Source organism: Dermacentor albipictus, chromosome 1, assembly GCF_038994185.2.
Source record: "Dermacentor albipictus isolate Rhodes 1998 colony chromosome 1, USDA_Dalb.pri_finalv2, whole genome shotgun sequence".
Lineage (NCBI taxonomy): Eukaryota > Metazoa > Arthropoda > Arachnida > Ixodida > Ixodidae > Dermacentor > Dermacentor albipictus.
The window spans coordinates 37,870,089-37,897,777 of NC_091821.1; the positions used below are offsets into that span (position 1 = coordinate 37,870,089).

General features: G+C 47.7%; 1 protein-coding gene across 2 annotated transcripts in view; it reads left to right on the plus strand.

Moving 5' to 3' along the window:
• The window catches only part of LOC135901075 (PDZ and LIM domain protein 3-like), an 81,616-nt gene that overhangs the window by 21,068 nt on the left and 32,859 nt on the right, over positions 1 to 27,689 (plus strand). Inside the window, exons 1-2 of one of the 2 annotated variants that reach the window (XM_065430748.1) lie at positions 3,260 to 3,608; positions 22,524 to 22,672. In XM_065430748.1, coding sequence (XP_065286820.1) covers positions 3,489 to 3,608; positions 22,524 to 22,672 — 269 coding nt within the window. In that variant the 5' untranslated portion in view covers positions 3,260 to 3,488. Of the gene's footprint in view, positions 1 to 3,259; positions 3,609 to 22,523; positions 22,673 to 27,689 lie in introns of those variants that run through there. The other variant, XM_065430749.1, reaches the window with a different exon arrangement.

Sequence of the window (27,689 nt, forward strand, 5' to 3'; positions counted from 1 at the left end):
AATTTCTTAACGGGCCAAAGAAGGAATTCTTAAGAAAGATATATTTGCTGATCTTGAAATCATGCAATATATATATATATATATATATATATATATATATATACATATATATATATATATATATATATATATATATATATATATATATATATATATATATATATATATATATATATATATATATATATATATGTAACATCTCACTGAACTTGACTTCCAGACGCCCCTCGTGCTCTGCTTGGTCGATTTGTTGGTTGAATAACCGCGATCTACGTGTTACGGATTTCGTGTGGTAAAATTGTAACCAGTATCGGTTGGCTTATTACAGGCCACCACCGGGTTCGATGTCCTCAACAGTTTTCACAATTTAGCACACCTTCGATATACACTGCACGTACGATGATTTTTCGATGTATCCGCGCATCACATCTCCGACATCTTTCGTTGCGCCAGCTTCTTTAAAAAAAAACGCTCTTTCTGTACTCAAAATTCAAATTATGGTGTATACCGTCCCAAAGTAGCACACAGGATATGGGAAACGCCGCAGTGGGTGCTCTGGATTAAGTTCGACCACCTGAGTGTTCTTTAACAGGCCTTAAAATCTATAAGTAATCTCAGTACACGATAATATTTGCACATCCGCCCCCATCGGGATGCGGCTTTCCGCTGCGAGAAATCTAACCCATGAGCTCGTGCTCAGCAGCCTAACGCCGTAGCCACTGAGACACCACTACGGGTGCTCTTTCGGCCTACAAATATGCAGTCGTATGTGCACTAAAGCGAAGCTTTCTTCGCCTCTTCGCCCGGTCTCGGAGTTCGGCGTCGTTTCTTCGCGCGATATATTTGCGGATACGTATGTGAGTCACTGTAGGTATGATCATGCCCGAATAGACAAACTTGCTGCTGGCTGGCCCACGGTATAGTCAGCTTGAGTCACCGGCTATGCGCCCATTCTTGGCCACTTCCCCTGGAATGGTTGACCGCCTGTGACACAAGGCGTGTGAAGTTTTAAATGTATTTGGACGTACGTGTCGCGCTTCTCTGTGCGTACACGCCTCTCACGAACGTCCCCTCCCTCGACAAGCACGTCGCGCATCGCCTTCGTCCTCGTGGGCTAGCAGCTACAAAGGCTACGAAGCAGCGCTCGCATCGTCCGCTACACTGCTGCCGCCCCCCACGCTGCCTCACTAACCAAAAGAAACTTCGCGGCATCAGGGAGGGTCAGAAATAGCGCGCCCGAGCGTCTTTGCGTACCCGAGGCCCCACGACCCTGCTTGCATTCATTCGTGCTCCTTTCGCGTTCTTTAGCATTCCCGGCGGTTTGCGTCCCCTAGTCTTAGGTGGAGCAAAACCTAAAGCTATCTATTTAGATTCGGACATTGCGTTAGATGGGCGTGTTTTATTTGCGACAGGGTGCGCAGATGACAATCTGCAGCTCGGAAATGAGCTTCAGTCGTAGCCCCCATGACCAAAGTTAACAATCTCGTGATCTTATAGGCGATCGGCAATTACGGTATAGCAATACATTCTTTTTTTTTCTCTGTCTCTCACCATCTCGCCCCTTACATCACATGATTCTCAATAACTCTGCTTCTTTATCGTGGCTTTTGAACGAGCTGGATGTAGTCCCCATCTGTAGTGTTCCTAGACGCGCACACATAGGAAGTGAAATTTAGTGGAATATTTTGCCCGAATGTAGTCCTATATACGGGCAAACACCTGATATCTGGGCAACTTGGGTTACGAACAGGGGCTGTTCGCAGATTTTGGCACTTCGATTCTCGTTGGTGGCGTGTGCAATATTGTCACCAGCAGCAAGACCTACAGCCTTTAAAGTGTGCCAGGACCAGTTGTAATCGCTGAGCACATGACAATAGATACCACGAAACACTGCTTTAATTCATACACAACCAGGGCATTACAGACTACATATGATGCACACCAAACATTATACTTAAGGCAAGTAATCATTGCAATAAAAAACTGAAAGTGTATCCGTTAGACAAGCCGAATCACGTTCGACACTGAAATTGCCAGAGTTCTGAACGCCGCCTCCACATAGTCTTTTAACGTCCTATATCCAGTCCTGGAAAACATTTCCGCATCTGCGGCTCTCCTGCGAGCGCATAGTCATCGCTGCTTGTTGGATTCCACCGAAATCAAAAATCCGCAACGGGGTTTTACGAAGTATGGAACAGGATGACGAGCGTATGCCCTCACACAATCAAATGAGCTGTGAGTGAGTTCTGATGTTCAGACACAGTCGCTGTCAAAAGTTTCAAAGCCACCGGCCACACTGGACCTGTTGTCGGTCCAGGCACTACAGCCAGTGTGGAGCTTTCGCTGGTCCAAAACTGCGGACACGAAATCAACTATTTTTCTTGAGCCTCCTGGCCACATATTTTAACACTTAAAGATGGGCTTGAAAAAAAAAATTAGAAGCATGCACACCGCCAATAACTTGGTAATTTAGAGACCTAACGAGAAACCAAAAGTAGAGTGTTTAGGCTCATCCTGCTTAGCTTGTGACTCTACATCTCACCTTTGCAGAGGTGATTGATTTAATTTTGTTTTTTTCAGTTTCGCCTTTCCCTTATCATTACCTGTTTTGACCTGTCCCTGTTTGAGAACTGCACATAGCTTCCTCTCACTTAGCACTCGGAGCCCAGTTCGCGAGTTGACGAAGGCGAAAGCTCAACCACGAGCAGTGCCGATATGTTGGGAAGTTAATGGCATGACGGCATGCGTAGCAAGAACACATCCATCGCTAAAAAAGAATGGAGGAGGTAAAGTTCAACGAACGAACCAGTTTTGAAGTAAACAAAAAAAGTGATTTCAGTAGTTTCAAGGTGGCTCTAAGGGCATCGTACAGAAGTGTCGACCAGTGGTTCTGACAACTGGTGCGTTCGGCGTCGGGACAACGCGAGATAACGGTCGCTTTCCGCGCACTCATTCAAGGTGGTGGAGAGGGAGACAGACATCTAGAGCAGCAGCACTCAAACTGAGCGTGTGTTCCGACCTTTAGCGAGAGCAGGGCACGCGCCCCTAGCGCAGCAATATGGCGGCCAGAGAGAGAAGGCGACGTCGTGGAGGAGGGTAAGATACACACACCGCGAGCGTGCCGCGTAGGGCGCGCTCTCTGTTGCCGAAGGGGGGCGGGGTTGGAGGGGGGGAGGGGGGTTGGAAACCGAAGCGGAGGGCGCGTGGACAGCGGCGGGTAAGGAAAGGATGAGGGGTGAGGGCGATAGCTCCTCGCTAGAGCGCGGCCCCGGCGTACCAGAAGGGGGTTTTCGCTGGCCCTACGTAGCTGGCTCCCGAGTTCGACTCCGACGCCGCGAGACGCGAAGTAACGAAGAGGTGGTGACGAGACGACCGAACGACCTCAACCAACAACCAAACTCCGTGTCATCATCGGCCCGTGTGTACGCGAAACCGTCGCGACAAGTGCGGTAAAAAAAAAACCCCGATCCCGAGAAGCAGCAGAAACCATGAGTTACCAGAAGGGAGGCGTCCTGAGCGTCAGCCTACGGCGAGACTTTAGCGCCACGCCGTGGGGATTCCGACTTCAGGGCGGCTTCGACCTCAACGCCCCTCTCACCATCCAGAGGGTGAGTCGAGTCGCGAGACTGGTATACCACTCTTCCTGCGCGCCATGAGTCTTGTTTCGTAACCACACGGGAGCCGTGTCACCTTCGAGGAGTCAAACGCTGAGATGACTTCTCGACCAAGGCTGAGCCTTGCGGACGAGAAAGGAAGGGGAAAAAATAGTTATGCGGTTCTCTTGGGGCGCGAGTACTTGGAGGTCACGATCAAGTCGTTGACAGAGAGTCAGGAGAAGAAGAAGTGACAGCGCTTGCCAAGAGCAGAAAGCCCTTCCTTTAGTCACTGCAAGTAGCCCCAGAAGGTAGAGAAGCCACTGTGAAGTTTAGCTACAAGCAAAACGTAAAAATGGAATCACGGTATCTAACCATTTAAAAAAGAAATCCCGGTAACATATCGCTTATCCACTTTACTGAGCTGAAACGTCCCTGCGTTATTTTTCTTGTTGGATAAATGCTAGTAATGTTAAGAAACGATGACTGCAATCTTGTGTTGCTTCTCGATTGGTCCTACCCTTTCCAGATAAATTATTTCAAAGTAGTTTTATACGAGCGTAAACACCTTGCAGGACAAAAACAAGGTACTATTGCCATGGTAGCTGCGATAAAGACATTCATATCGCAAAACATATATTTGTTTGTTTGGGTTTGTCAGTCTGTAGGCAATGCCAAGGACTAACAAATGGCAGCGAACTCCTTACCACTATGATATAGCAAGATCAGATCAATCAGCATGGAATCAAGATAGCTTGGCTTGCTACTCCAAGACGATAAGAGTTGTGTTATGTTCTCGAAAACATGCACAACCTGTAGGCTGAAATTGTGTCGCAAAGGGGATGTAAACAAAAGAAGAAAAAAAGCAAGTTGTCCTGCATGTTGACGTCGAAAGCTAAGTACGGCGCTTGACTGCAAACAACTTTAGTTATCTGAGCCAAAAATTAAGGGTTTAACTTGCCTAGTTTCTGAAACGCGAGCAAAACGTACATTCGTAGAGCTCAGTAGCTGCTCTGGTTAACGTTTCTTGCACAATTAAATTAGAATAAACGAGCTGTCGTTTCGAAGGTTGGCACATTCGTTCTAAGAGAAATAATTATTACATTATTTTACTAAATATTACATTAGTTTATTATTAAAAAGGGAACCGAGGGAAAGAAAGAAAAACACGAGAAAGTGTTACACGGTAGTATGGGAGGCAATACAAAAAGATCACGGAAAGGATTTAAATGTACCGAAGCGAAATGATGCCCCCAAGTAAACAAAGTTAAGCGGGCATTGCAGCGACCCAAAGCTCTCAAAATCACAAAACATTAGTCTGGCATGCGTCAAGTTACGAACAGAAAAATAAATATAAAGAACTGAGAGACGGTGTCGCTTCAGTTACCGCTGCTGGGGATATCGATGAGCCTTGCAGAAAAACACGTGGCTTTATTTCCTTTGCCACTGGAGCCTGAATAATGCGTTCTGCAAACTCCCTATGTTTATACAGCTCCCCTCTTTTCTTCTACGAGCCACTTATTTTATTTGACGCGGCTCACGAATAAAATTAAAAAACGTTAAACATTAGACACTGCTTCTATGGTGAAACGCCTTAAATCTGTGTTGAACTCACCAGGGACACATTTCCAAGTATTTTTTCTCCTCTGATGGACACTAAAAAAAAAAAAGACAAAGATGACATTGGCGTAACTCGTCGTAAAATCTTGGCTGATACAAAAACTTATCGTCGTACACATGCGAGAAAGTTTTCCTTTTTTTTTTTCACGGGCGTTATATACGTCATCAAATACGAAGTGACAGATATGAGAGAGAGAGAGATAGAGAGAGAGAGATATGAAGGGGATCAAAGATAGGAAGGTCATCCAGACGAACGTTCAGTTTGCTACCCTACACTTGAGGGTAAGCGAAAGGAAGAATAGAAAGAGCAGAAGAAGGAGAGAGTGAGCAATGCACGTACACATGTTATGTAACAACATCAATAAGAATGTGTTGGCATTTGTTTTTTCTTTCTTTCAACTGGCTTGTTTTTTCTTTCGATATTGTGGCGCTTTACACTGCGGTCACGTTAAGGAAGTTAATATTATGGTGCACGATAAGTCACGTAAACCAGCTTCACTGATTGATACGTTAGCCCTGTAAGCTGCTCAGTCTGGAATTGCTATGAATAAAAAAAGAAAAGAAACAGATATTTTGTAGCTGGAAGAATTCTCAATATTATACACATGAAACGCTGCGGTTGTTCAATTAACTGCAAAATGTTTTCACATTTCACCGTGCGCTACTTTGCATAGTATAGCATTCATTCCATTCGGGTGAATAACGGCTTCAGATATCGGTGTTACGCCACGCTCAGTAGACTATACCATCTGAGTACAAGAAATGACATAACGTTCTCTTCTACTCAGAATGCGCGTGCATATCGTAGAAAACACTTGCACTTGCTTTCCGCCATGGATTCATTTTTAAAAGGAATATATCATCAACGTCATAGCATGCTTGTCTTGTTACCTGCATCTGTGGTATAGCTTATAAAAAAAAATAAACAGGCCGCTTTAAGGCGCGAGAGCCTGCGTTGCACTGTTCTGTTTAACAGTACAAACAACTGAAATGTTTCTCACCCATTCAGTTACGCTAAGTTTTAGACATCAAGGTACTTTGTAGAGTCAGTTCACCATAGCCGTCTTGTTTTTTTTTATATTTTTATTACTGGTCATTTGTACATTTATACATATAATGTTCAGCGCACTATTCTAACCAACCGGATTAACAGGTGACGCTTTCCATAAAAACTGGGAAACAGACCCAAAAGCACCCGCCATCTTCTTTGGACGAGTCCTGGGAGGACAGTCAGCGAATATATATATATATATATATCTATATATATATATATATATATATATATATATATATATATATATATATATATATATATATGCAGTAACCGACAACTCCAACTAGAGAGATGATTCTGCAGCAATTTTGTCGTTTCCATCCGAAATTATGCGGCGTGGCAACTCGCAGTAGAACTTAGAAAAAAGAAAGAAAATGGCCCAACAACATGCGTAAACAGACGTTGCGCGCCCTTATCAATTCGCTTATCAGTGTTCGTAGCGGTGTAAAAGAGAATGTTCTATACATAGCACCCAGCCACCTGTGTTCGCTTATCTCTTCACAGCTGTCACACGTTACGGAAGAGTAGAGGGTAGTATACGGTCGGCCTTAATCGACGCAACAATGCCCGCGAAATGCAACTCCAAAGTCTCTCCCATATGCGATGCGCGTATTCTGTGGGCGCAAAGAAATCATTTCTCGTAGAGCACTTCGCACGAGCAGTTGAAGCTTCGACGAAAACTTGTCACTCTTGTCAGCACCAGCGTTTCGAAGTGAAGCTGCTACTTGTCAGATTTGCAGCATCGCATATTTCCCTGGAGCGTGGCTTCCGTAATAATTGGAGTAATCTGTCTGTGTTGGAAACCTCCAACTGCGCTGACATCGCTAACTCGCAGACCGCGTTTAGTTTAAAAGAATGCGCGACCGCGGGGCCACACGGTGTCCACGTAGCGACCTGCGCTTGTCGCAACTAACTTTTATGCATGGATTGTGTTCCACTGCAATCTTGGTTCATGCCCATCTCTACAAATTCCAGCGTTCCTGCTATACAACCCCCCCCCCCCCCTAACCTCTGCGAACCATGCCACTCATTCATGTGGGAACGAAAGTTCGTGTTAAATTCGATAAATGTGCATGGGAACAGAAGAGAAAAATAAACCAGCGGTAAGTAAATAGCGTTAAGATGTTTCTGAGCTGATTAACCAAGTTGATCATACACATTGCAGCCTAAGCGGAAACAGCACAAAAAAAAGCCAAGTACGGAAACACGGTGCCTGTCCCGTGCTCCTCGTTCCTGTCCTTTCCATTTTTCTTTTGTGTGGGTGTGTGTTTGCTGACACAGCCTATATTAGTATAGAGTAACGGAGAGACCAGAAGGAGCAAGTGGCAGTTAAGACGGCTGACGTAGACGGACTATAACTGTCTGGCTCAAGGCATAAACCCGAACGGATCATTCAGCAGCATTAAAGGCTGTCATTCCTTGTCATTAGGGTGCACAAGGCAATAAGGAAGGAATACGTGTTTCGATAGCGTTTTGCCTGAGAAACACTTGTACGGAGAATGCTTTTTCTTTCGGAAGAATTCGCATCTTATTTCACTGTCACTGCAAATTCCAAATAAAGTGCCAAACCACCTGCAGAAATCAAATACTACCACCAACACTTCAAGTGAGAGGCAGCTGAGCTCTATGAGCTAATTTCTAGTCACAGTTATGGCTCTTCCTTCTTTCTTCTTTTTTTCAATTGAAAAATAGAAGTGCCATACTTCGTCGCCCAAGTGTGTGGCGTTTCAGTTCAGTAGTATTCAAGTCTTTGTTGATTACTTATTTCAGCTGTGTAAAATTTAAGCAGGTTCTTAATATTGTTCAAAAATGTGTGCGTTCGAGTGTTTTGAGGTATAAGTGTTGCACTCATCAGCACATTAATGCCTTGCTTTGCAAAAAATAACCTTACGTGAATTATTCAACGCGCTCTTGTTGATGACCACACGCATCTCATCGCTGCAGCGAGTCAGCTCAATCGTGACCAGTTAAGCTGACTCGAGCAGCAGCTCTTCTGCACCTGGCGTGTTGCTAACAGTGCGCTCTGCAATGCACTAGTGCTTGCTTAATGTTTGGGCAATTGGGTGAACCTCAACACCTCACGCCGACCGCTCCAGGCACTCTGAAAAAGCGAAGAAAATTATTTTAAAATAGGGGCTGGGGTTTAATGCATCAAAGACCCCATATATTGTGAGGCGCGTCGTAGTGGGAGACATCGGGTTAATTTCGATACCGTTGAATTCTTTAACGTGCGCGCGAGCATTCTTCCCGTCGAAATGCCGTCGCCGCAGTCGGAATCGAGCCCGCGACCTCCGGCTCGGCAGCGCAACGTCATAGCCGACGAGCTACCACGCGCGGTCGTTAGCTCATAAATTGCCCGCGCTGCGTACTGCTGCGTTCGAGACTTTATAATTACGTGCTGCCGAATTTAGCCGATAATCAGCGAATCGATTTGAACATGAAAGGCTACCTCACCGCGGACTCACGGTTGGGTGTCCGCCTCGGCTGCGGGAGGTCGCGGAATCAAAACCGCGCTGCCGCCGACCAGTTACGGAAACGGGCACATGAGCGCCCCGTGCCCGCCATTCGGATTCTTTAGGGGTGAACTGTCCAAGGAGCCCGCGCCTCGCAAATCCCGTCGGACACCTTCGAGCACAACAAAACCCCGAAAGTTTACGGCCATGTTTTACACGCCGAACCTGCTGGGTATGCAAAGCCGCGCGTAAGCCGGCGTTCTTCCAACTCGCCAAGACGTCACGCCCACATAGCGGCTGGAATGAGCCGGGCTAACCGCGCGCATCCTTGAACGAAGAAGCCTCAGCAAAGATAAAGACAGAAGCAGCTAGAAATGGTCGCCGAAGCAACCAAAATACCCTCCCGGGTGTCGCAGCTACAGGGAGAACAAGGGCAACCCATTGATCCCGAGTCGACTCTGGCGTCTCGGCGGGACACGGGTTCGGCCGCGATGCCGTCCGCTGTCGCGCCGCGTCCCGTATTCGTCACCAGACGGAAGGGCGACACGCCTCGGGAGCGATGCGGCCCAGAGAGCGCGCATGGCAAATGCTAATGTCAAGGAAGCCGAGGAACTGGCGCACGGCAGAAAGGATAGCATTGTGCTGAGAGGAGAGCTTGGAGTAACGTGATAGCGAACAGAGGAAACAAGAGGTGAGGCAGTGAGTGAAAGAGAAAAGATTGCGAATATTCGTACATCGCGCTGCGCAAATCTGCTTTCGTGAAGGGAGACAACTGGACGACGTGTAACCGTCGCCAGAGTGAACGTTTTGTCAAAAGCTCGTCGTCTCATTGCGTAGAAACCGGCCCGACGTCGGCGAGAGACGTCTGGATTAAACACGCGACGACCATCTCCGCTATTAGAGAAGCGCGGCCTCGGAAGCACACACGAAGTCTTTCGTACAGTGGTGCATGTACGGTCGCCTAATGTATGAACGCCGTGGCGGAAAGGGAGCTCCGCGTCGGTGACGGACGTGCTTCACGTTTCAGAAACAGAAAGTCAGACACAAATGTAGAGCTGTTCGAATTATCGGTGAGAATTATGAACGACGCCGTGAACGACATGTACAGTGCAGTTCCCTGCGTCGTCATCGTTCTCACCACAACAAAGACACAAATTCAACTGTACGTCTTAGACCCAAGAACTATAAATGTGCCCACAATTAGATTTTTTTCTTTAATTAATAACGAACAGAATAAAAAAAGACCATCACAACTATAGGACTTTGCACTTGGCACGATCAATCGTATCATAATCTCATCGTGTGTGTTAACACACTGATTTTCAAAGGCCATGCGATACACGAACCTGGTCCAGCGAGTGTTCGGCGGTAGAATCGTGAGCTTCCCTCGCTACTTCAAGCAAACAGCGCGCATATACGTAGTATATATAACGCCTGCACTCAAGCACAAAACAGAAAATCAAAGGTGTTTGCTCGTAACAAGCATTTCCTCGCTTTTGTTGGCTTACAACCGAGCTCTGAATAGCTGGAAATCGCAAAGCCTAACGACGTCGTAAATGTAGTGCACGATACCAAGCGTGTAATGTTTACTTGATGGCGGTTACGGCACTCGTATAGAGGACTGGCTCGGCCTTTCCTATTAGATGCGACGAGCAACAATAACAGTCCTAGTCATGCCCGCGTATCGTGGTGAGAGACCACACAGGCTCGTGAGCTATTTGCAGTAAAGTCACGCTTCTCCGCTTATACGAAAAGCTCAAGCCAGTAAGTTTGCGCGCTCTCGTTCAGGAAGAGGGCTGCCGCCTACGATATCACCGATACAGTCTTATTTCTTAGAATGAAGACCTGCGTTTTTTTTTTTCTAGCGCAGACACGATATAAACCCTACCTTAAGCATTTGCAGATTTATATGACCTCACTGATGAAATACAGCGCGACGCAGGAGAACCAAACAGAAGAGACAACACACAGACGCTTAAATATCAGCTGAAATTTGATTTAATTTTTTTTTATTCCGTGAGCACAAATAATTCTAAAGCGCATATAGAGAGTTGAGTGCGAGACAACAGTGGTGTTTACAGCCGAACGAAATCTTTTATGTGCCCCAGAAGGAAGGCTATATTCGTTCTTCTTATAAGGTCGTAACCGGGTCTTGAATTCATGGTTGCCTGTTTCGCAAGATATAACCCCGCAATCGTTCACAAGCGCTGAATGATTTTCCCTTCTGCATGCAGAGCCACATCAAGAATCCATCAATGGTTCCTTTATTGCATCAAGAAGGGCATATGTGGGGCGCTTCTTGGTGCAACTACGATATTGCATGCTCGCAGTGAGAAAACTACTTTAATACCAGTGTACCTTGTATGTATAACAAAGGCGTTAGACTGATTTCATAAACAAAGTATAGACGAGGGAGCAGAAGCAACTAGCACTTTAGGTTGTTTGTTTTTTGTGTGAAGTATGCTCAATCAAAATTATCCTGTTTTTATATTACCCGATGCTTTATTTATATGGTTGCTTCTTTCATTTGTCCATGTTGTGTGTATATATAATTTCATTCATCTTCTGTGTGGTCAGACTCCCTCATGGGTATGAGCCGTGTTTTGAGGCCACAACAACAACATTATCATCATTACCAAGACGCCTTGAAGTAATTAGACTGCAACGCGTGCTATGAAAATAGGACGAAGCTTCCAAATTAGCGTTAGCGGTGAAGGTCCGTGGCATATATCGGAAGTACATTCATACAGAACGTAGGCGCAGTATGTTTATGGTTCCCAACAGAACAGATGAACGACGGAGTTAAAGAAGTCACCTGATGCGCGAGTCACTAGGTCGATGGCGGAATAGGAAGTGACAGACTGGTCAATAGATTCGGCAAAATTTCGTACAAGGGCACGTTTTCAGCGGCAAGGAAAACCGGCGTGCGGTTCAGAACCAGCTTTTGGCAGATAGTTCCCTTTGAAGTGTTCCAGGCTGATTCAAACGAGCCAGTACGCGAGGCTGTAGTCACGTACCCGGTGTAGTGAGCGGCGCGACTTGCGTGCGATGCACTCCATTGGTGAGCATTATCCGAGTTGTCTTCAGTGATCCCCTCGATACTGCGTTCATTAATTGTATACTATCAACTTCGTATGCCCAGCGGCGAGCGTTATTTGTTTTATATCAAGGCTATAGAATAAAGGATTCGAGCTTCAAATGCTCGTAAACGCATACATTATTGCTTCGCCCATCGGTTGTGCGCTCACGTCGACTCTTCACAGACCTGCCCTCATAGCGGTCAACTGCAGGCACATTATACTGCGAACCTTTGTTTGTGCGTAAGACGTCGAGTGCCCAGTGCGTGTGCTGGAGATGCGAACGCATGTTCTAATACCCGCGTCAATAAATAACTTCCCACCGATCCAACCAAGCTAGAGCGCTCTAACGTGTCCAGCGCTCGTTGACTCTTGCCCAGGCTTACCACCACTCGTTTGACACGCAGGATAAGACACGAATGCGCGAGCTTTCAGCGGAAGAGCCGGGGGAAAAAAATAAAGGGGGTGGGGGGAAACTCGGCCGGCTGATCCAAAATAAGCACCTCTCCAGATGCCCTCGCTGATATGTCCCTCCCCGTGCCACACTCTCGAGCGCGTCGCTGCCTAAAGTTAGGCTGTTCCGGTTTTCTCATTCGTGGATCTTCATACGCATCGTTGGGCTTCCGTCGCTAAATTTAACGTCGGCTGCTACACGATCTCTGCTCCGGAACTGTATGCGCGCTCATTGAAATACTATTTTATGAAATTCAAACAATGAGCTGTCAAACAGCTCATGATGCAGCCCATCCCATGCGCAAATTTTGTTTCGCAATTTTATCCTATAATAAGACTATACATAAAAGATTCGCACTTTGTTTGCAACGGGGCTGTTGATTACGTTCTATAGACAATGTACGAGATGCCACCTTGAGTGTGTTCAAAGCCCAGCGCAAGTGTTCTTTTTTTTCTTTTCAAGCACGTATACTGCATTCTACAGGAAATAGCAGTGGGAGTTGTCAGAATGAGTATGCTACCTGTGGCTGGGCAATTTTCCTAGGCACTGTTAATTTTCTTGAGAAATATAAGAATTTGTTGCGCAATAATTATAAAAGGAGTAGAAAAAGTTTTTTTTTGTGTGTGTGTGTGTGGGATTGTAAAGTAGCTATATTTCTTGTTCGGTAAACTCAGAGCGTGGTTTAAGCAAAGTACATAAACGCGGTCATAACAAATTTCGGAGGACGCTTAAGCTTCGCCTTTAAGAGTGGCATGCGATAGCATTCAAAGATTCCTGACTGCTTCTCATGCTTCCCGGCAACCGCAGCTTATGTAACCGTAACTTTCACCGGGAAACGCTGGCGGCGAACGCTATGCACGAAGGCGAGCTTTCTGGTAGAAACGCGGCCTCCTGCGTGGGCCGATCTTCTGTTATTGTTTCATACTTGTAAAATTTCAGTCCGAGAAGATTTAACATAAGAGGCTTGCGCTGTCGGTGTTTTATTTCATGACATTTGTTCGTGGTCTGTCATTCTCAAAATTCCGAGGAATAACTTTGTAAAGAATGTAAGACAAGATATGAGCAACTTTAGTGATAGAACAACTTTAGTGCCGTATAGAATATATACTGAAATTTTCGCTCACAGGATGCCCGGCGCCGACGCTGGACGCTGACACCGGATTTTCTGCGACACGGGGGCCCTTAACGCTATCGCGTTAAAAGCTGTTGACGTTTGCATCATACTTAAAGGTGTAGTTCGCAGTGTAGCAAGCTATATAATAACTACAGGCCAGACTAACACTAGCTGTCACAGGACTGTCGTGCTAAAAAGCAAATGTTTGCCTCGTGACCAAATAGAAGCAGAAATCGCTGCTTCCCCAGCTTGTTACTCTCTACCGCTCTGTTTTTTTTTTCTTTACGGATTTTGTTTCATTTTTGTTTAAGCACTTCTCGTTTATAAGACTTTCTCATCGAGCGACAGGCGTGGTTGTCTTTCTCATACATTGCAGCAAGCCAGGGACACAACGGATAGAAGTTTATCACATTTCAGAAGGCCTTAACAAAACAAATTTCAAGTTTTCGTTGAACGCCCTCTCGCGCTTTAAACCATCGCACCTCATGCAGATCCGTACACAAATGTACTTTAGGCTTGCATTATTATTGACAAAGTCAAGTAGTGCGCTGTCGCGCGAAAGAAAAGAAAAATAGTCACGATTTCTGGGCGCTCTCCCGCCTCCTGTCCCCTGCACTCTATGCTCTTTTTCTTTTTGTTTACGTATTTCTTTTTCGTTCCGATTCATCGGACAGCATTAGTGGAACCCCTAAAATAAACTGCTGCAGGCCAGCGGAAACAAACGTTCGGATTATTCAAGCAAAGCCGATATCCGAAGCCGTCCGCGGAGCTTTCTCAAGCCGTCCCTTGAGCCGTCCAGATTCGCGCGCTGCCACCGTGCTTCCACCGCTGTCAAGTGTAACAGGATCCCGCTCGGAGTTGAAAGCCGGGCCGTGAAGCCCACCGCACCGGAAGGCAAGCAACAGCAGCGAGCGTTGGGTGCTTTCCAGCTTTCGGGAGAGACCGACGTGCGCCCCGATCGTCCTACTTTCTTTCGCTGCTCTCGGTTATGCCTTAGCCCGGCCGCTTCCTTGACTTTGCCCGAGGCCAGCGTGTCTTGGCACCGACTGCGACGGATAAGAATGTCACGTTCAAGAGCGCGCCGACTCGCCCGAGAATGCGCACCAAAAGGCCGCGTCTGAGTCAGCGCAGTGCCGCGTGGGAGCGGTTACAACATTGCGGAGACTGCGCTTGCACAACAATTCCGTAGTTCTCTACGACAATACACTGAATATGATCGTTTTCTAGGCGTTATGCGACTGTGAACCTTTAAATGTGGCATTTTTAAAGTGCTAGCACGGAGCGTGAAAGGTCGGGCAGCTTACGCGAAAGCGCTAGGTTGCTCGGCGTTTCGTTATTTTGGCTTAATCGTAGGAAACAAACTCACTCACTGTCTATACAGTCACAATCAATGAATTTTGCCAAAGTCGAGAAAAACTGCCTCGCGTACTGCATGCAACGCAGCTCGAGCTATCCGCGTTGATGTTAAAATTACTGCCCCTTCGAACATGGCCCCAGTTTTCACCCATGCGCATCCTCAAGCACAGAGTTCTCGTTTCGTTCCCAGAGACAAATGAAAAAAAAAAGGAATGCGGGGAGAATCACCTGAAGAACAACTGGTTAACTACCTTTTTCCGGGGGCAGGGAAAGGACGTTAATGAAATAGGGTTACTTGCCTAACTCTCTATCCTCCTCCTAATTTCCTCATTCTGCTCTCTTGAGAGAATGCAGTGCACAGTGTGGAGGTAAGCAACCGAGAAAATGGGAGAGAACGTTCAATCCAGGCATGTGACACCTCCTAGATCTTGATAACATTGGGGCTGTACCTAATGCACGTCATATAGTGGAACTTCTTTTGTTCAGGTTACACACGCGGTATGAGAGAAAGAGATGAGGAATAAAGGTTGGACAGGCGGAACAGAGCAGAGGGCTCAGCCCGCGCAACCGTATTCGCTTTCTCGCGGGACGCGAATTCACGCGGGGCGTAGCCACGGTGAGTAAAGCCGGCACGCAGGCGCTGCACACACGTCTTGCTGCCGCTCCGCGCGCGCGACGAGCACGGCTATTTTGAGGTGGGACCACGCTCGCGCGCGTGCGCGCGCGCGCTTGGCCCTGCTTTCGTTTCAATGCCGGCCCGGCCGACCCAAATAGAAGCCCGCGTAACTCGAGACACCTCCCTCACCACACCCCTCTCGCTGAAAACCCCTGGCCCAGCGAATACTCGGACCCCCACCAGCACTAGACGCAAGGGCAGCTCCAAGCCATCTCAGTTTCGCTGATGCAACTAGCTATCTTCCACTCTTCCCCATTCTCGCTGAGGCCCCGTATAGAGGGCAAGGTTTCGAGGGTGTTGTGTATATAGGCCACACCTACAGTATACGAGGGGGGTGCAACCGCTGTGCGCCTCCACTGGAGCGCTGGCGGGAGCCTGTGGCTACTGTTGGTATTGGGCCACTGCAGGTGCATGGCCCGACACGTCAGAGGCGTGCGTGCACGCGCGCGTGCGCATGCGCGTACACGAATATCGTTTCGATTAAGTGTACTCACCCAGAACGGAAGTAACTAAGGGTTTCAAGGAATTTTGGACGCTATCATTCCTCAGTGAGAAACTACACAACATACAATAGCTCGATATGTGGGCAGTTGCGCGAGGGCAAAGGCGACGAAAAGCAAGGGCAAGCTGCGAGCTTCACTGTTTTCTAACAACGTTTGTCAATAAGCGTGAGAATGGCTCCAGCGTTCTGAAGCATTGCGGTGCAGGTGCCTAGATTTGCTTACTGCTGGTGGCTGAGGGTGGCTTTTTTAATAGTTAAATTGTTGAGTCCATGCTCCAATCACCGAATTGAAGCTGGCCAGTGCTGCAAGCGTATTCATTTAGCAGGAATCTTGAGACAAGCACGTTTCGCGATCTTAGACATATAATGGCACCCCGAAGTATATTGGAGCTTCACACAGTTTTTCAACGCAGTCCGTAAGAAATCCGTTTGGAGAAAACTATTGGCGGAAAACCAGTCTGCACATTATGGCGGCAGATACCTCAAAACTGCATCTTGGCTCAGTATTTTTCGTAGGTGGACATGGCAACAGCTCCGACCGGTTTCAATCCCCGAATGGAATCATGCATCCTAAAGTGATTAACTAAACGTTGGATAGCGAAATTTTGTAAATTGGGTACATAGTGTGTATGACTCAAAATGTTATAGCCGCGGCCATCGAATAATATATTGTAAAAAAAATTACTTATATAATGTCTAATGCATCATCCTTAGGAATTTAATATCCACAGCGGATTTTCTCTTCTTTTCTTTGTGTTTCCCTCCCATTTCCCTTCCCCCAGTGCAGGATAGTCAACCGGGTTCAGTCTTGGTTATCCTCCCTGCCTTTCATTTATCATTCTCTCTCTCTCTCTCTCTGTGTGTGTGTGTGTGTATCATATCTGCTTTAACACGCGGTACATATTCTTGATCAATAAAAAAAGAGCCTTGAACTTGTAGTACAAGTTCCGTTTTTTTGGAAACGTCTTTATTGTGTTTTTAACGAATACTTCCGCTCCATACTATTAATCCTCCCCCAGGTGGTAGGGGCGCCACGGAAGAGTGAGAGTTCCCTGCTGTTGTCCTCATATTTGTGGGGCTATCTTCTCCGCTCGATATCCCATAAGGATACCCTCAAGGGAATGGAAATACTGGATCCAACATAGATGCAATGCGATAACAAATTTACAGCCACGACAATTATTACCGAACCGCGAACATAGGAGAGAATGAAGGGTAGTAAGTGTTGTTGCGGTAGACCTGAGTATTTATTGCCTCGATTCTGGACGTATAATGGAAAATCATTAGCCAGAATAATCGCGGAAACCGAGGGAGACAATTCTATGTGAGTAACAACCGTATGAAGCCAACCATTGCCTTCATGTGTCTGTTACTAAAATAAAATTGACTCCCTCGGTTCCCGCAAGATGTCTTATAAGCCCTAACTTCCCTGAGTTGCTTTATGGCTGCAGGTTTGTGAAATCTTTTTTGTGTGCTTGAGTGACGACCTGATTTTGTAAGCGTTTTTACGCGTTGTATCCTTTTGTCATTTCCTTATTTGACCGCTGAACGTCCAACACTGTATAAACGAAATAAATGTAAAACGCCACCATCCGTCTCTTGGGCGATTACGTACATCATATAATCAAGAACCATTGGCTCCAGCACGAGAAGCGTCTAATTCATTGTCAAATCGAAGAACAGCAGTATACGCAGCTCAGAAGTGTTAGCGACGTCTCGAGGCACCGTTGTTCACGATTCTAAGTTCTGTACTAAGGCCCATACTCTTATGACAAAGAAGGAAAAAAAAAGAATAAAAAAGAAAGAAAAAAGAACAGGACGGGACAAACAGACAAGCCAGTGCTTTTATTTTCTTTGTTCTATATTTACCGAAGTTCTTTCGAGACGGTGTCACCCTTGACGCTGAGGCATCAAAGTTCCACCACACGCACTGTGCGACACTCGCTGCGGCGCTTAAGCGAGTTCATGAACTCAAATGTTCCTAACTGGCGTCAACAAAACTGGACAAAGTACAACAACTCGATGTGCTCAGCTGAAAAGCTCACTCAGGAGGGATTTTCTTTTAACCCGGCGGAGTCATCGAACAAGAAGTGCACGATAGATGGACGACGCAGGGACAACGTGTTTGCCACTCTCTTCGTATACGAGACTCAACAGGCTCGAAATAGCGCGAAGCCGTCGCGCCTCTGTTTTTGACATACCCGTGTCTAAACCAACATGACTCAAGGAAAAAGGAAAGATTAATAAGACGAACACGGCGTCGAGAGACATGCGTAGAAAAACGTATAAACGGCCATGGGAGCATCGCTCAATATGCGTGACGGCTTCGCCCCCCGCCCCCCCCCCCCTTTTTTTGGCACTTCTATAGCTGCGGGCCTGTCAGCGCAGAGTAGCTGTGCACCATGACTGTAACATCAACAACATTTTTGAGACGGATTCCCTTTTCTCTACGCAGTGGCGTAGCAACAGGGGGGGGGGGGGGGGGGGCCGGGGGCCGTGGGCCCCGGGTGCAAGGGGCCAGTGAGGGGGGGGGGGAGTGTCATATACGTCTGAAAACACCCCTCTTTTCGCCGGCTACACCCGGGGGGGGGGGGGGGGTGACAGAAGACCTATGGGCCCTGGTTGCCAGACAACCTAGCTACGCCACTGTCTCTACGTCTTCACCTTCTCGACCATTCTGTTTGTGCGCTTGTTTGCTTGTTTTTTTTTTCTTCTTTTGAAGTCATTAACCTTAACTGAATACCACATAGAACACCATCCCGTGTGTGTCACTGAAGCTAAGATGCTTATGTTGGGAAATGATTCAAATTTAAAAATTATATCTTGAACATTAAAACTGTATGCTGTCAGAACTCTAAAATATTCCATTTGCACCGAAATCCAGTTTTCAATTATCTGCCCCAAGGCACACCCGCTGCTGTCCATGACGAAGAGAGGGAGACGAGAACTCACACGGTAGTGCGTTTCAGTCTTCATAAAGTTAGTCTATCTGCTATGTGCAAATAATTTGAAGCATTTAGACCTATACCCTGCCTCACTTTCGCTCCTGCTCAGTGAGATGTTCGACGAGTATTTCAAGCTCAACACGTCCAAGAAAACATCGAGTTTTACGAAACGCGCCTCCGTTGTCTGTGATTTCGATACTTTTCTGCCACCGAACTTCCAGTCGCCTCTTACTAATTTCTATAGCAGACATGTTTACTTTCCCCCTGCTATCGCTGAACCTAAGGGCTTCAAGGAGGCCAGAGGAGCCTAAACCAACCGCTGGGTAGATATCTTCACATTCCAATAAAACATGTTCCATCATTACCGTAGCTTTACCGCAGTATGCTTCGTCCTTGTTGAACCTCGCTGTATAAGTACGCGTTAATCTTGCTTCGAAAAGTAAAGAGTTTCCCTTTGCGTTATCATAAAATGTTTCCCGATTTCATTTATTTTTTCCTCTTAAGTAGTTACACACGGCATGTTTCTTTTCCATTGCCGCCATCTATGAGATTATCTCAGCCTCTCTAACTTTGCATTTGACGTTCTTTGCTGTCATGTTGCTTACTATACCGATCGCATATTTGCTGGTAAGCTTACTAGTTCTTTTCCTCTCCTCTGGATCAATGTAACAGTACGCCCTCACAAGCATTGATAGTGATAGCGAAGTATTATATAATTGCAAGAAGTTCGTAGTTCTATCAGACGCTTACATTGCAGTAAACATTCTCTTAATAATTAGATTAACAAGCATGGTGTTACGTGCGCTCAATCAGACATGAGCAGATCCCACTCGTTGACCGCGAGCACACGATGTCACAACGCTGGCGTGATGAAGGGCGCCTACAGCGGGGAGTAAACGTTCCGTGTTGCTGCTCGCTTCATCGCGTCTCTAAAACTTGGGTTATGCAACCTCCAACACTGGGCGCGTGGGAAGACAGCGACGAAGAAGCCACCAGCTATCTCGGCTCGCCCTTAAGCTTCGCACCCACTGCAGATTACCTTGAAAATACGGCACACGGGCCGCGTATGCTCTGTAAGAGTTGTAGGAGGATCTCACCACTGGCAACCACTTATACGGGTTGTGATCGGGGTTGTAGGGAGGGACTTGACTCTTCGTTGGGGACTAGAAGTACAGGATTTATTTACATATTTACATTAAAACAAGAGATACATTCGACAGTCTAGCGTGACACCCAAATGGAGCATGCAAGACTAAGCATGCAGCACAGCAGAACACAGCTCCAAGCACACAACTTCTCGAGCACGAGCACACTCTAGCAGCCGACAAACTGCTGCTTAAAAAGCTTCTGTCCTCCCTAGATCCCTAGGAGAGGGAAAACTGCTGTCCAACCTTCGTCCAATCGGACCGTCCACAGTCGTTGGGGCGCATTCGAATCGCCTTTGAGAGGGAGGGCTCACACACTCACATACGCACTTTGGATTCCCAGAGTCCGAGTTGAGCGGGTCCTCGTAGCCAGATGGTCACGCCCGATCCCAGCCGGCGGCGCCTCTTAATTCCAGAGCTGACTTTCTCCGGTAGTCGCCACGAGTGTCAGCAGACTGTGACGAATCCTGGGGCCCGAGGAAAAACGTATCGCAAAGCACCCTTTTATTAGAGAAGCTCTTCTTGTTGTAAATAGACCATGAAGGCCACGGCAAATCAACCAACTATACACGGTCCGCCAAATGTGGCCAGCCCTGCTGCCGTTGCCGACTCTCCAAAGAAGGCGCATGGTGGATAAATAATAATATTCGGGGTTTTACGTGCCAAAACCACTTTCTGATTATGAGGCACGCCGTAGTGGAGGACTCCGGAAATTTTGACCACCTGGGGTTCTTTAACGTGCACCTAAATCTAAGCACACGGGTGTTTTCGCATTTCGCCCCCATCGAAATGCGGCCGCCGTGGCCGGGATTCGATCCCGCGACCTCGTGCTCAGCAGCCCAACACCATAGCCACTGAGCAACCGCGGCGGGTGGGTGGTGGATAAACATTGCTGTAGTCTCCAGTTTCTGAAGGAAGTTCATGGTCGGTTAGCGCTGTCCTCTTCACCGGTTATCTGAAGGGCGCCACCACCGCGGGTCGATCGAAGCACCTGCAGCGGGCTGAGATAGCTTTGCAAAGCAGTATCCCTGCATGCCGATCGTAACAACTCCTCCATGGCCCGGAAAATCTCGACTGGCCAGTGCTGACAACCGCTGAGCAGGAAGAGAACGGCTGGCGAGCAAGAATATGGCTTTGCTCTCTGCAACGCCTGCGCACTTGGAATGCCTTCAACCATCTCACAACAACCGGCACAGAAGAGTCGATCCCGGCAACACAATACCACTCAGCGTGCAAACACCCGGAATCAGCTGTTAACCCACCAGGCTTCTTATCAAAATTTCAATGCAAGCTGCTCACCTGGAAACCCCAAGTTTGGCCCCAAAATTTTTTTGCAGCCAAAGCGAGCGTTCCCGTTCCCCATGAGTTCGACCAAACCTGACCGTCGCGCTGCACAAGAGTAAGGTTTTACGCAAAACTAAACCGAAGGCTGTCAACCACCAATACCCGAACATAACTTAACCAGCCTAACTTCACGAACAGCCTGTTCTTACCCTATCGCAGTGGCGTACTTATCGCACGTAGAGCAGTACCCCTGCAGGCCGATCGTAACAGCTCTCAGCCGCGCGGTCAGACATGCGCCGCCACAGCCGGCCTAGAAGAGGAGACGCGCCTTTGATCACGTGGCCATAAACCATGGGCGCGCGAAGAGACAGCTCGCAGGAAGTGACCTTCATCTCAGCTCACCCTTCCCCGCTTTCCCTCACACCTGCAGCACATGGCGCGCGGAAAGATCATACGGAACATCACTGCGCGGTGAAAATTTGCCTGGACTGTCCGTATAATTGTTTCAGCAATAAAGAATCTGAACCCGCATATTACGAGTTCATTTTTCTATTTAGTCATGTGCGTTGCGGTATAGCTATGCATTTCTGTTGCTGAGCACGGGGTCGCGGGATTGAATACAGGCGATGGCGGGCGCATGCCGGTAAGGCAGAACGCAAAGGTGCACCCATCATATCCCACTCTGCAGCTTCGAATATAGAATTTCTTAATTTCTCGGGTTTCACGTGTCAAAATCACCATCTGAGTATGAGGCACATTTTATTGGGGGACTCCGCCTTAACTTTGACCACCTGGGGGATTTAACGCGCACCTAAATTTATAGGTACACGAGCGTTTTTGCATTTAGCGCCCATCGAAATGGGGCCGCCACAGCCGGGATCGAAGTCGCTACCTTGAGCTCAGAAGAGAAACGCGATAGCCACTTATCTACCGCGCCGGGTCATAGCTACGAGACGCTTAACCTGATCAATTAATTGTAATTATTTTTTTTCCTTAAGACAACAGAACTGCGGAACATAGAAACATACGCAGTAGGTTCCAGCGATAACAAAAAAAAGAAGCATGCCACAAAATTTATTATCAAGCTTGCACGGCGCTCGTGCACATAATCTTGACAGGGTCGTTTGGCCGGAGTGACCAAGAGCATGATGGGCATCAAAAATCGAAGTTGAGCGTCGCGAGTCCCCTTCAGTCCTTCGGTGACCCCGAGCTCGTGTTCTCGTTTCTCACTGCATGCGCCCCCCTCGCAGGTGTTTCTTGGAAGCCCTTCCGAGGGTGAGCTGCACCGCGGTGACCTGGTGCTCAAGATCGGCGACCGCGACACGTCCCGCATGACCCACAACGAGGCGACCGAACTTATCCGAAACAGCGGCAACAACCTCAACCTGATCGTGCAGAGGTGAGCACTGGCGTTCGCCCGGGCTGCCCGTGAATCGTTATCAGGCTCGGAAGCCCGGGCCGCTTCTCATATTTACGCATGCTGTAAGGATTGGGGGCTCAATCCCACCGTTCGTAACCAGTAGTCAAGATTGGCGTCTGGCATGAAATAGAAGGTAGCTGGCCCATACCGGCGTCCAACTTATCCGCGCTGAGGACGTTGTTGAAGGGAAGGACTGCTTCTCATCGAGAACGAGGAATATGGGTTTATTTACAGTATCTACATCAGGACGTTGCAGTTCATCAGTCTAGCATGACTGCGAGAGAAAGTACACTGAGCAGCCGCACAACAACGGTTTTTAAACACTCGATCCCAAGGTGAGGGAAACGTTCGACCAGGCACCGTAGGCGAGACGACCAGACACCGTAGGCGGGAGGGCTTACACACACACATTTCCGCACAGGTTCACGGTCCCCAACGGAGGTCAGATGGTCTTCGCAGAACTCGGGGCTTACTTCAATAAAGGCGCGTTTTATTCCACGATCTGACTCCCGCAGCGCGCCCGCCGGTTGCCCATTGTCTTGCGTCTTGAACGGCGCGTGGGAAGGGGCCTCGAACTACGTTCCCTCGGGGACTCCCTCGTTCACAGCACACCAGGTTGGCGGTGGCGGGTTCAGGCACAAAGCCTGCTTCGTCGCACTCATCTTGGCTCCAGCGACGGAGAGTCGAGGACGCGCGTATTGTTCTCCACACACAGTCGACTTAGTGACGCCGTGGCTAGAGGTTTGCGGTGGCGTTCCAGGAAGAGTTAATGCCCGCTGTCGCAAGTGGCTGGCAAAATTTGCACGTCAGCGAGCCATTCTTAACAACGCCTCCATGGCCCGGAAAATCTCGACTGTCCAGCGCTGACAACCGCTGGGCAGGAAGAGAACGGCTGGTTGTCAGGGGGTGATGCCTTGGCTCGCAGCGACCACTTGTGTAATGATGTCACCGCCCCAAAACATCCAACAAGGACAGGCAACTGCAAAACGAACCCCACAACACGGCTCTGCACCGAGATGACCTACCTTGGAACTCACTTTAGACCCGCTAGGCTTCAAAGAAAGCTTAAGTGTAGAAACAAAAAATGCTGCAATTCGCTATGCCAATTTTTGAAGCAATTTCGTGCTGACAAATTCAGTAATCATGGAGGGAATCCTGCTAAATGAGAGGAGATCTTCTTGGCTTAACAAAATTAACACTAGTAACCCTAAAATTTAGGCGGGACCCTTAAACGCAGAATTCAAATTAGCCTGCTCAAACCATCCGCATTGCTATGCAACTTTCCCTTCTTATATCTAACGGAGAAGTTGTACTCTTTGAAAGTGAGATTCCATCGGAGCAAGCGGCCATTTTTGTGTGACATTTGATTGAGCCACGTCAGAGGACAGTGGTCGGTCTCGAAGATGAACTTCGCTCCGTACAAGTAACACAACAACATCTGGGTGGCCCAAACTAAACAAGCGCATTCCTTCTCTGATGCGCTGTAGGCTTCCTCTCTTACATTTAGTTTACGGCTGCCATGGAGGATAGGATGCTCTTCGTTATCGTCGCCGACCTAAGTACCACGCCCATACCTCTGTCGCTTGCGTCGCATTGAACTATGAATTCCTTTGTGTAGTCTGGCGCGCGAAGCACAGGACGAGAAAGCAATAGCGTTTTCAAACTTTGGAAAGCGTTCTCTTTGTCCTTATCCCAGTGTACGCTACTCGGTGCTCCTTTTCGGAGGGCGTCCGTTAATGGAGCGAGTAATTCAGAATGTACCGTTGATAGTACCCCACAAGTCCCAAAAATGAACGAAGGTCTGTTTTCATGCGCGGCTGAGAAAATTCCCCAATCGTAGCTATTTTCAGCTCGGCCGGCCGTCTCGTGCTTTGGCCGACAACATGGCCCAGATAAGTAACCTGCGAACACCGAAATCTACACTTTTCCGCTTTCATCGTTAAGCCGGCTTCCCTCAACCGTGAGAACACCTGTTTGAGGTGCGATACGTGTAGTTCCCAGCTGTCCGAAAAAATTGCTACATCATCAAGATATGGCAAGGCGAACTCCTGCAAGTCTTTTAGGACAACATACATTAACTTAGAGAAGCTAAACCGCGCGTTCTGCAGCCCGAAGCTGAGTGCGAAAGGGTGAAAAGTGCCTATAGGTGAGATGAATGCGGCGTAGCGGCTGGCACTTTCTGAAAGGAAGGGGAACTTGCCAGTACCCCACTACGAGATCTATAGTTGAAATGTATTTAGCAGCGCTAACTCTTTCAATTCGTTCCTCAATGTTGGGTATCGGGTACAGCTGATCCCTAGTAATGGCATTTAACTTCCTGTAGTCAACACACGGACGAGGGTCCTTGTTAGGGGTTTCTACCAGTATTAGCGGTGACGTGTAGTCACTCTCAGCGGGCTCAATAACTCCCCAACTCTAGCATGCACCGTATCTCTGCCTCCATAATCTCTCTCTGTCTTGGAGACACCCTGTAAGGCCTTTAAGGCTTTGATCTTACGGGTTCGGTTGATGTCAGCTTTATTTCATGAATTATTAGTTCGGTTATACCTGGCCGATCACTGAATCTGTCGAGATATTCCCCTAACACCCCTTTTAGCTCATCTAGCTGCTCGGGTCTTAGAGCGTGCGAGCTTACCGAATGTTTTACTACTTCTAGGCCGATTTCAGAGTTGGAGGTCGTCCTATACTCCTTAAACTTGGTACTAGTGCCATCCTGCTCTTTGATGGTATAGTTAACGACTCTGCTCCGCTCTATATACGGCTTCATCAAATTGCAGTGATAAATCCTCATCTCCTTCCTGCGACCGGGCATTTTCAGAGCATAGTTAGTATCTGAAAGTTTGTGCAACACTTTAACGGGCCCGTCCCAGTGAACTTCAAGCTTGTTCTCTCTTGAAGGTTTGAGGATCATTACCTGGTCTCCGGCGTTAAACGTACGAACCCTCGCATCCTTGTCGTAATAGAATTTGGCGGTCTTTTGAGCTAGTCCCATGTTCTTTTCGACTAGTTCTTGGGTTGCGCTTAGCCGTTCCAACAGATTTAGCACGTATTCAACCACTGTTGGACTGTCCCCTCTTTCCTCCCACATCTCTCTTAACATTCTCAGTGGAGAACGGAGTGTCCTCCCATACACTAGTTCTGCTGGCGAGAACCCTGTCGCTTCATGTGGAACCGTTCGCAAAGCAAACAAAGTTGCCGGCAGACAGTTCTCCCAGTCCTCCTTATGCTCGTAACAGAGCGCACGCAAAACTCGCTTAAGCACCGAATGCCACCTCTCTACACTGTTTGACTGAGGCTGATAGACAGAACTGTGTAATAACTTTACCCCGCACTTTTGCAAGAATGTGGAAGTCAGTGCGCTCGTGAATACTGACCCTTGGTCTGCCTGAATTTCGGCTGGAAACCCAACTCGTGCAAACACTGTCAAAAGCGCGTCTACTATACTTCGGTGGAGTTGAGCTCTTTCAAAGGGATTGCTTCTGGAAACTTTGTAGCCGTACACAGCATGGTAAACAAGTACCTGTAGCCCGATTTTGTTTTTGGAAGAGGCCCTACCGTGTCTATTACAAGTCGTCTGAAAGGCTCTATTATTAAGGGCACTACCTTCAGTGGAGCTTTCCATGTCTCTCCTGGTTTACCAGAACGCTGGCAGGCGTCGCATGATCTTACAAAGTTTTCTACGTCTTTGAAACAGCCAGGCCAGTAGTATTCCATAAGCAATCTTTCCTGTGATTTGTTTATGCCTAGGTGGCCGGACCACCCATTTCCATAACAGAGACTCAAAAGGTCCTCCCTGTATTTAGTAGGTAGGACTAACTGATGTGAAATCCTACCCTTTCGATCTCTGTAGTGCCGATACAACAATCCTCCTCTCTCATGTATCGTCACGTTGCGCCTAGCAATGCCTTCTTTAGCTGTGTCATGTAATTTAGCTTAGCTCTCATCATTATTTTGCTCAGCTGCCATTGACTGTCTATCCACGCGTAAGAGTTGATCAAAGTTCTTTGAGGCCGGTGATAATAACGACCCTGTCTCGCCTGCGAGTGCATCAGCGGGCTCATCCAGCAGGGGTGAACTTTGGCACCCTGGCGATACGCTCTCATTGAGCTGGTCAGCTGGCAGGCTTTCCTCAACTGCGCTTTTGTCCCGCGGGCCTAGCTCGAATTTAGGTATTGTAGTTATCCCCTTTTCTGCTTCCGCTGGAGCAGCTTGTGCATTGTCAGCCGAAAGCGACGCGATCTTACGAGCTTGGCCTCGCGTCGATGCCTGTACTACTCCCTCTCCCAGTTTAAGCCCTTTGTCACGCAGTAACTGATTCGAACGATTCGAAAAGATGTAAGGGTACTGCAGTGACAAAAATTTGGAAACTGCAGCCTCAGTCTCTAGCTCCCCGAATGGTCCACTGATTTTGACTTTGGCCAGACAGACACACGCTGTGTTCTTCTACAACCTGTTTTATCCATGCTACTTTTCCGGTGAAGTCATCTACCGTCACATAAGACGGATGGACAATGTCCATCGTGGCGGCACTGTCTCTTAGCACTCGGCATGGTTTGCCATTACCTTGCAGGTCGTGAAGATATGGGCTTAAAAGTTCCATATTCTCGTCTTTTTCCTCTACGTAGGAAAAAACTGCACTGGGTTTCCCGCAGTTTGCAGCTGTATGTCCCAGTTTGTGGCATTTATAACAGCGGATTGGTCGAAAAAATTCGAATTTTCTTTTCTGCTCTTTTTGTACAGTTTCCCCGTTAGTTTTCTCCTCGCTCTTTTCTGCGGGCTTTTCCTCCACTTCTACAGGCTTCGATCGTCTAGTCTGCGAACCCTTTTTGAACGGAAATGGTTTCTGCGGTCCATTTCGACCGTCCCAATTACCGTCCTCGGCGTTCAACTTTCTACGCGTTGCGTACTCTTCAGCTAATTCAGCCACCCTTTCCACAGTGTTTACATTTTCTCTGTCTTGCACCCACAGTTTCACAGCTTGGGGGATGGTTTTGTA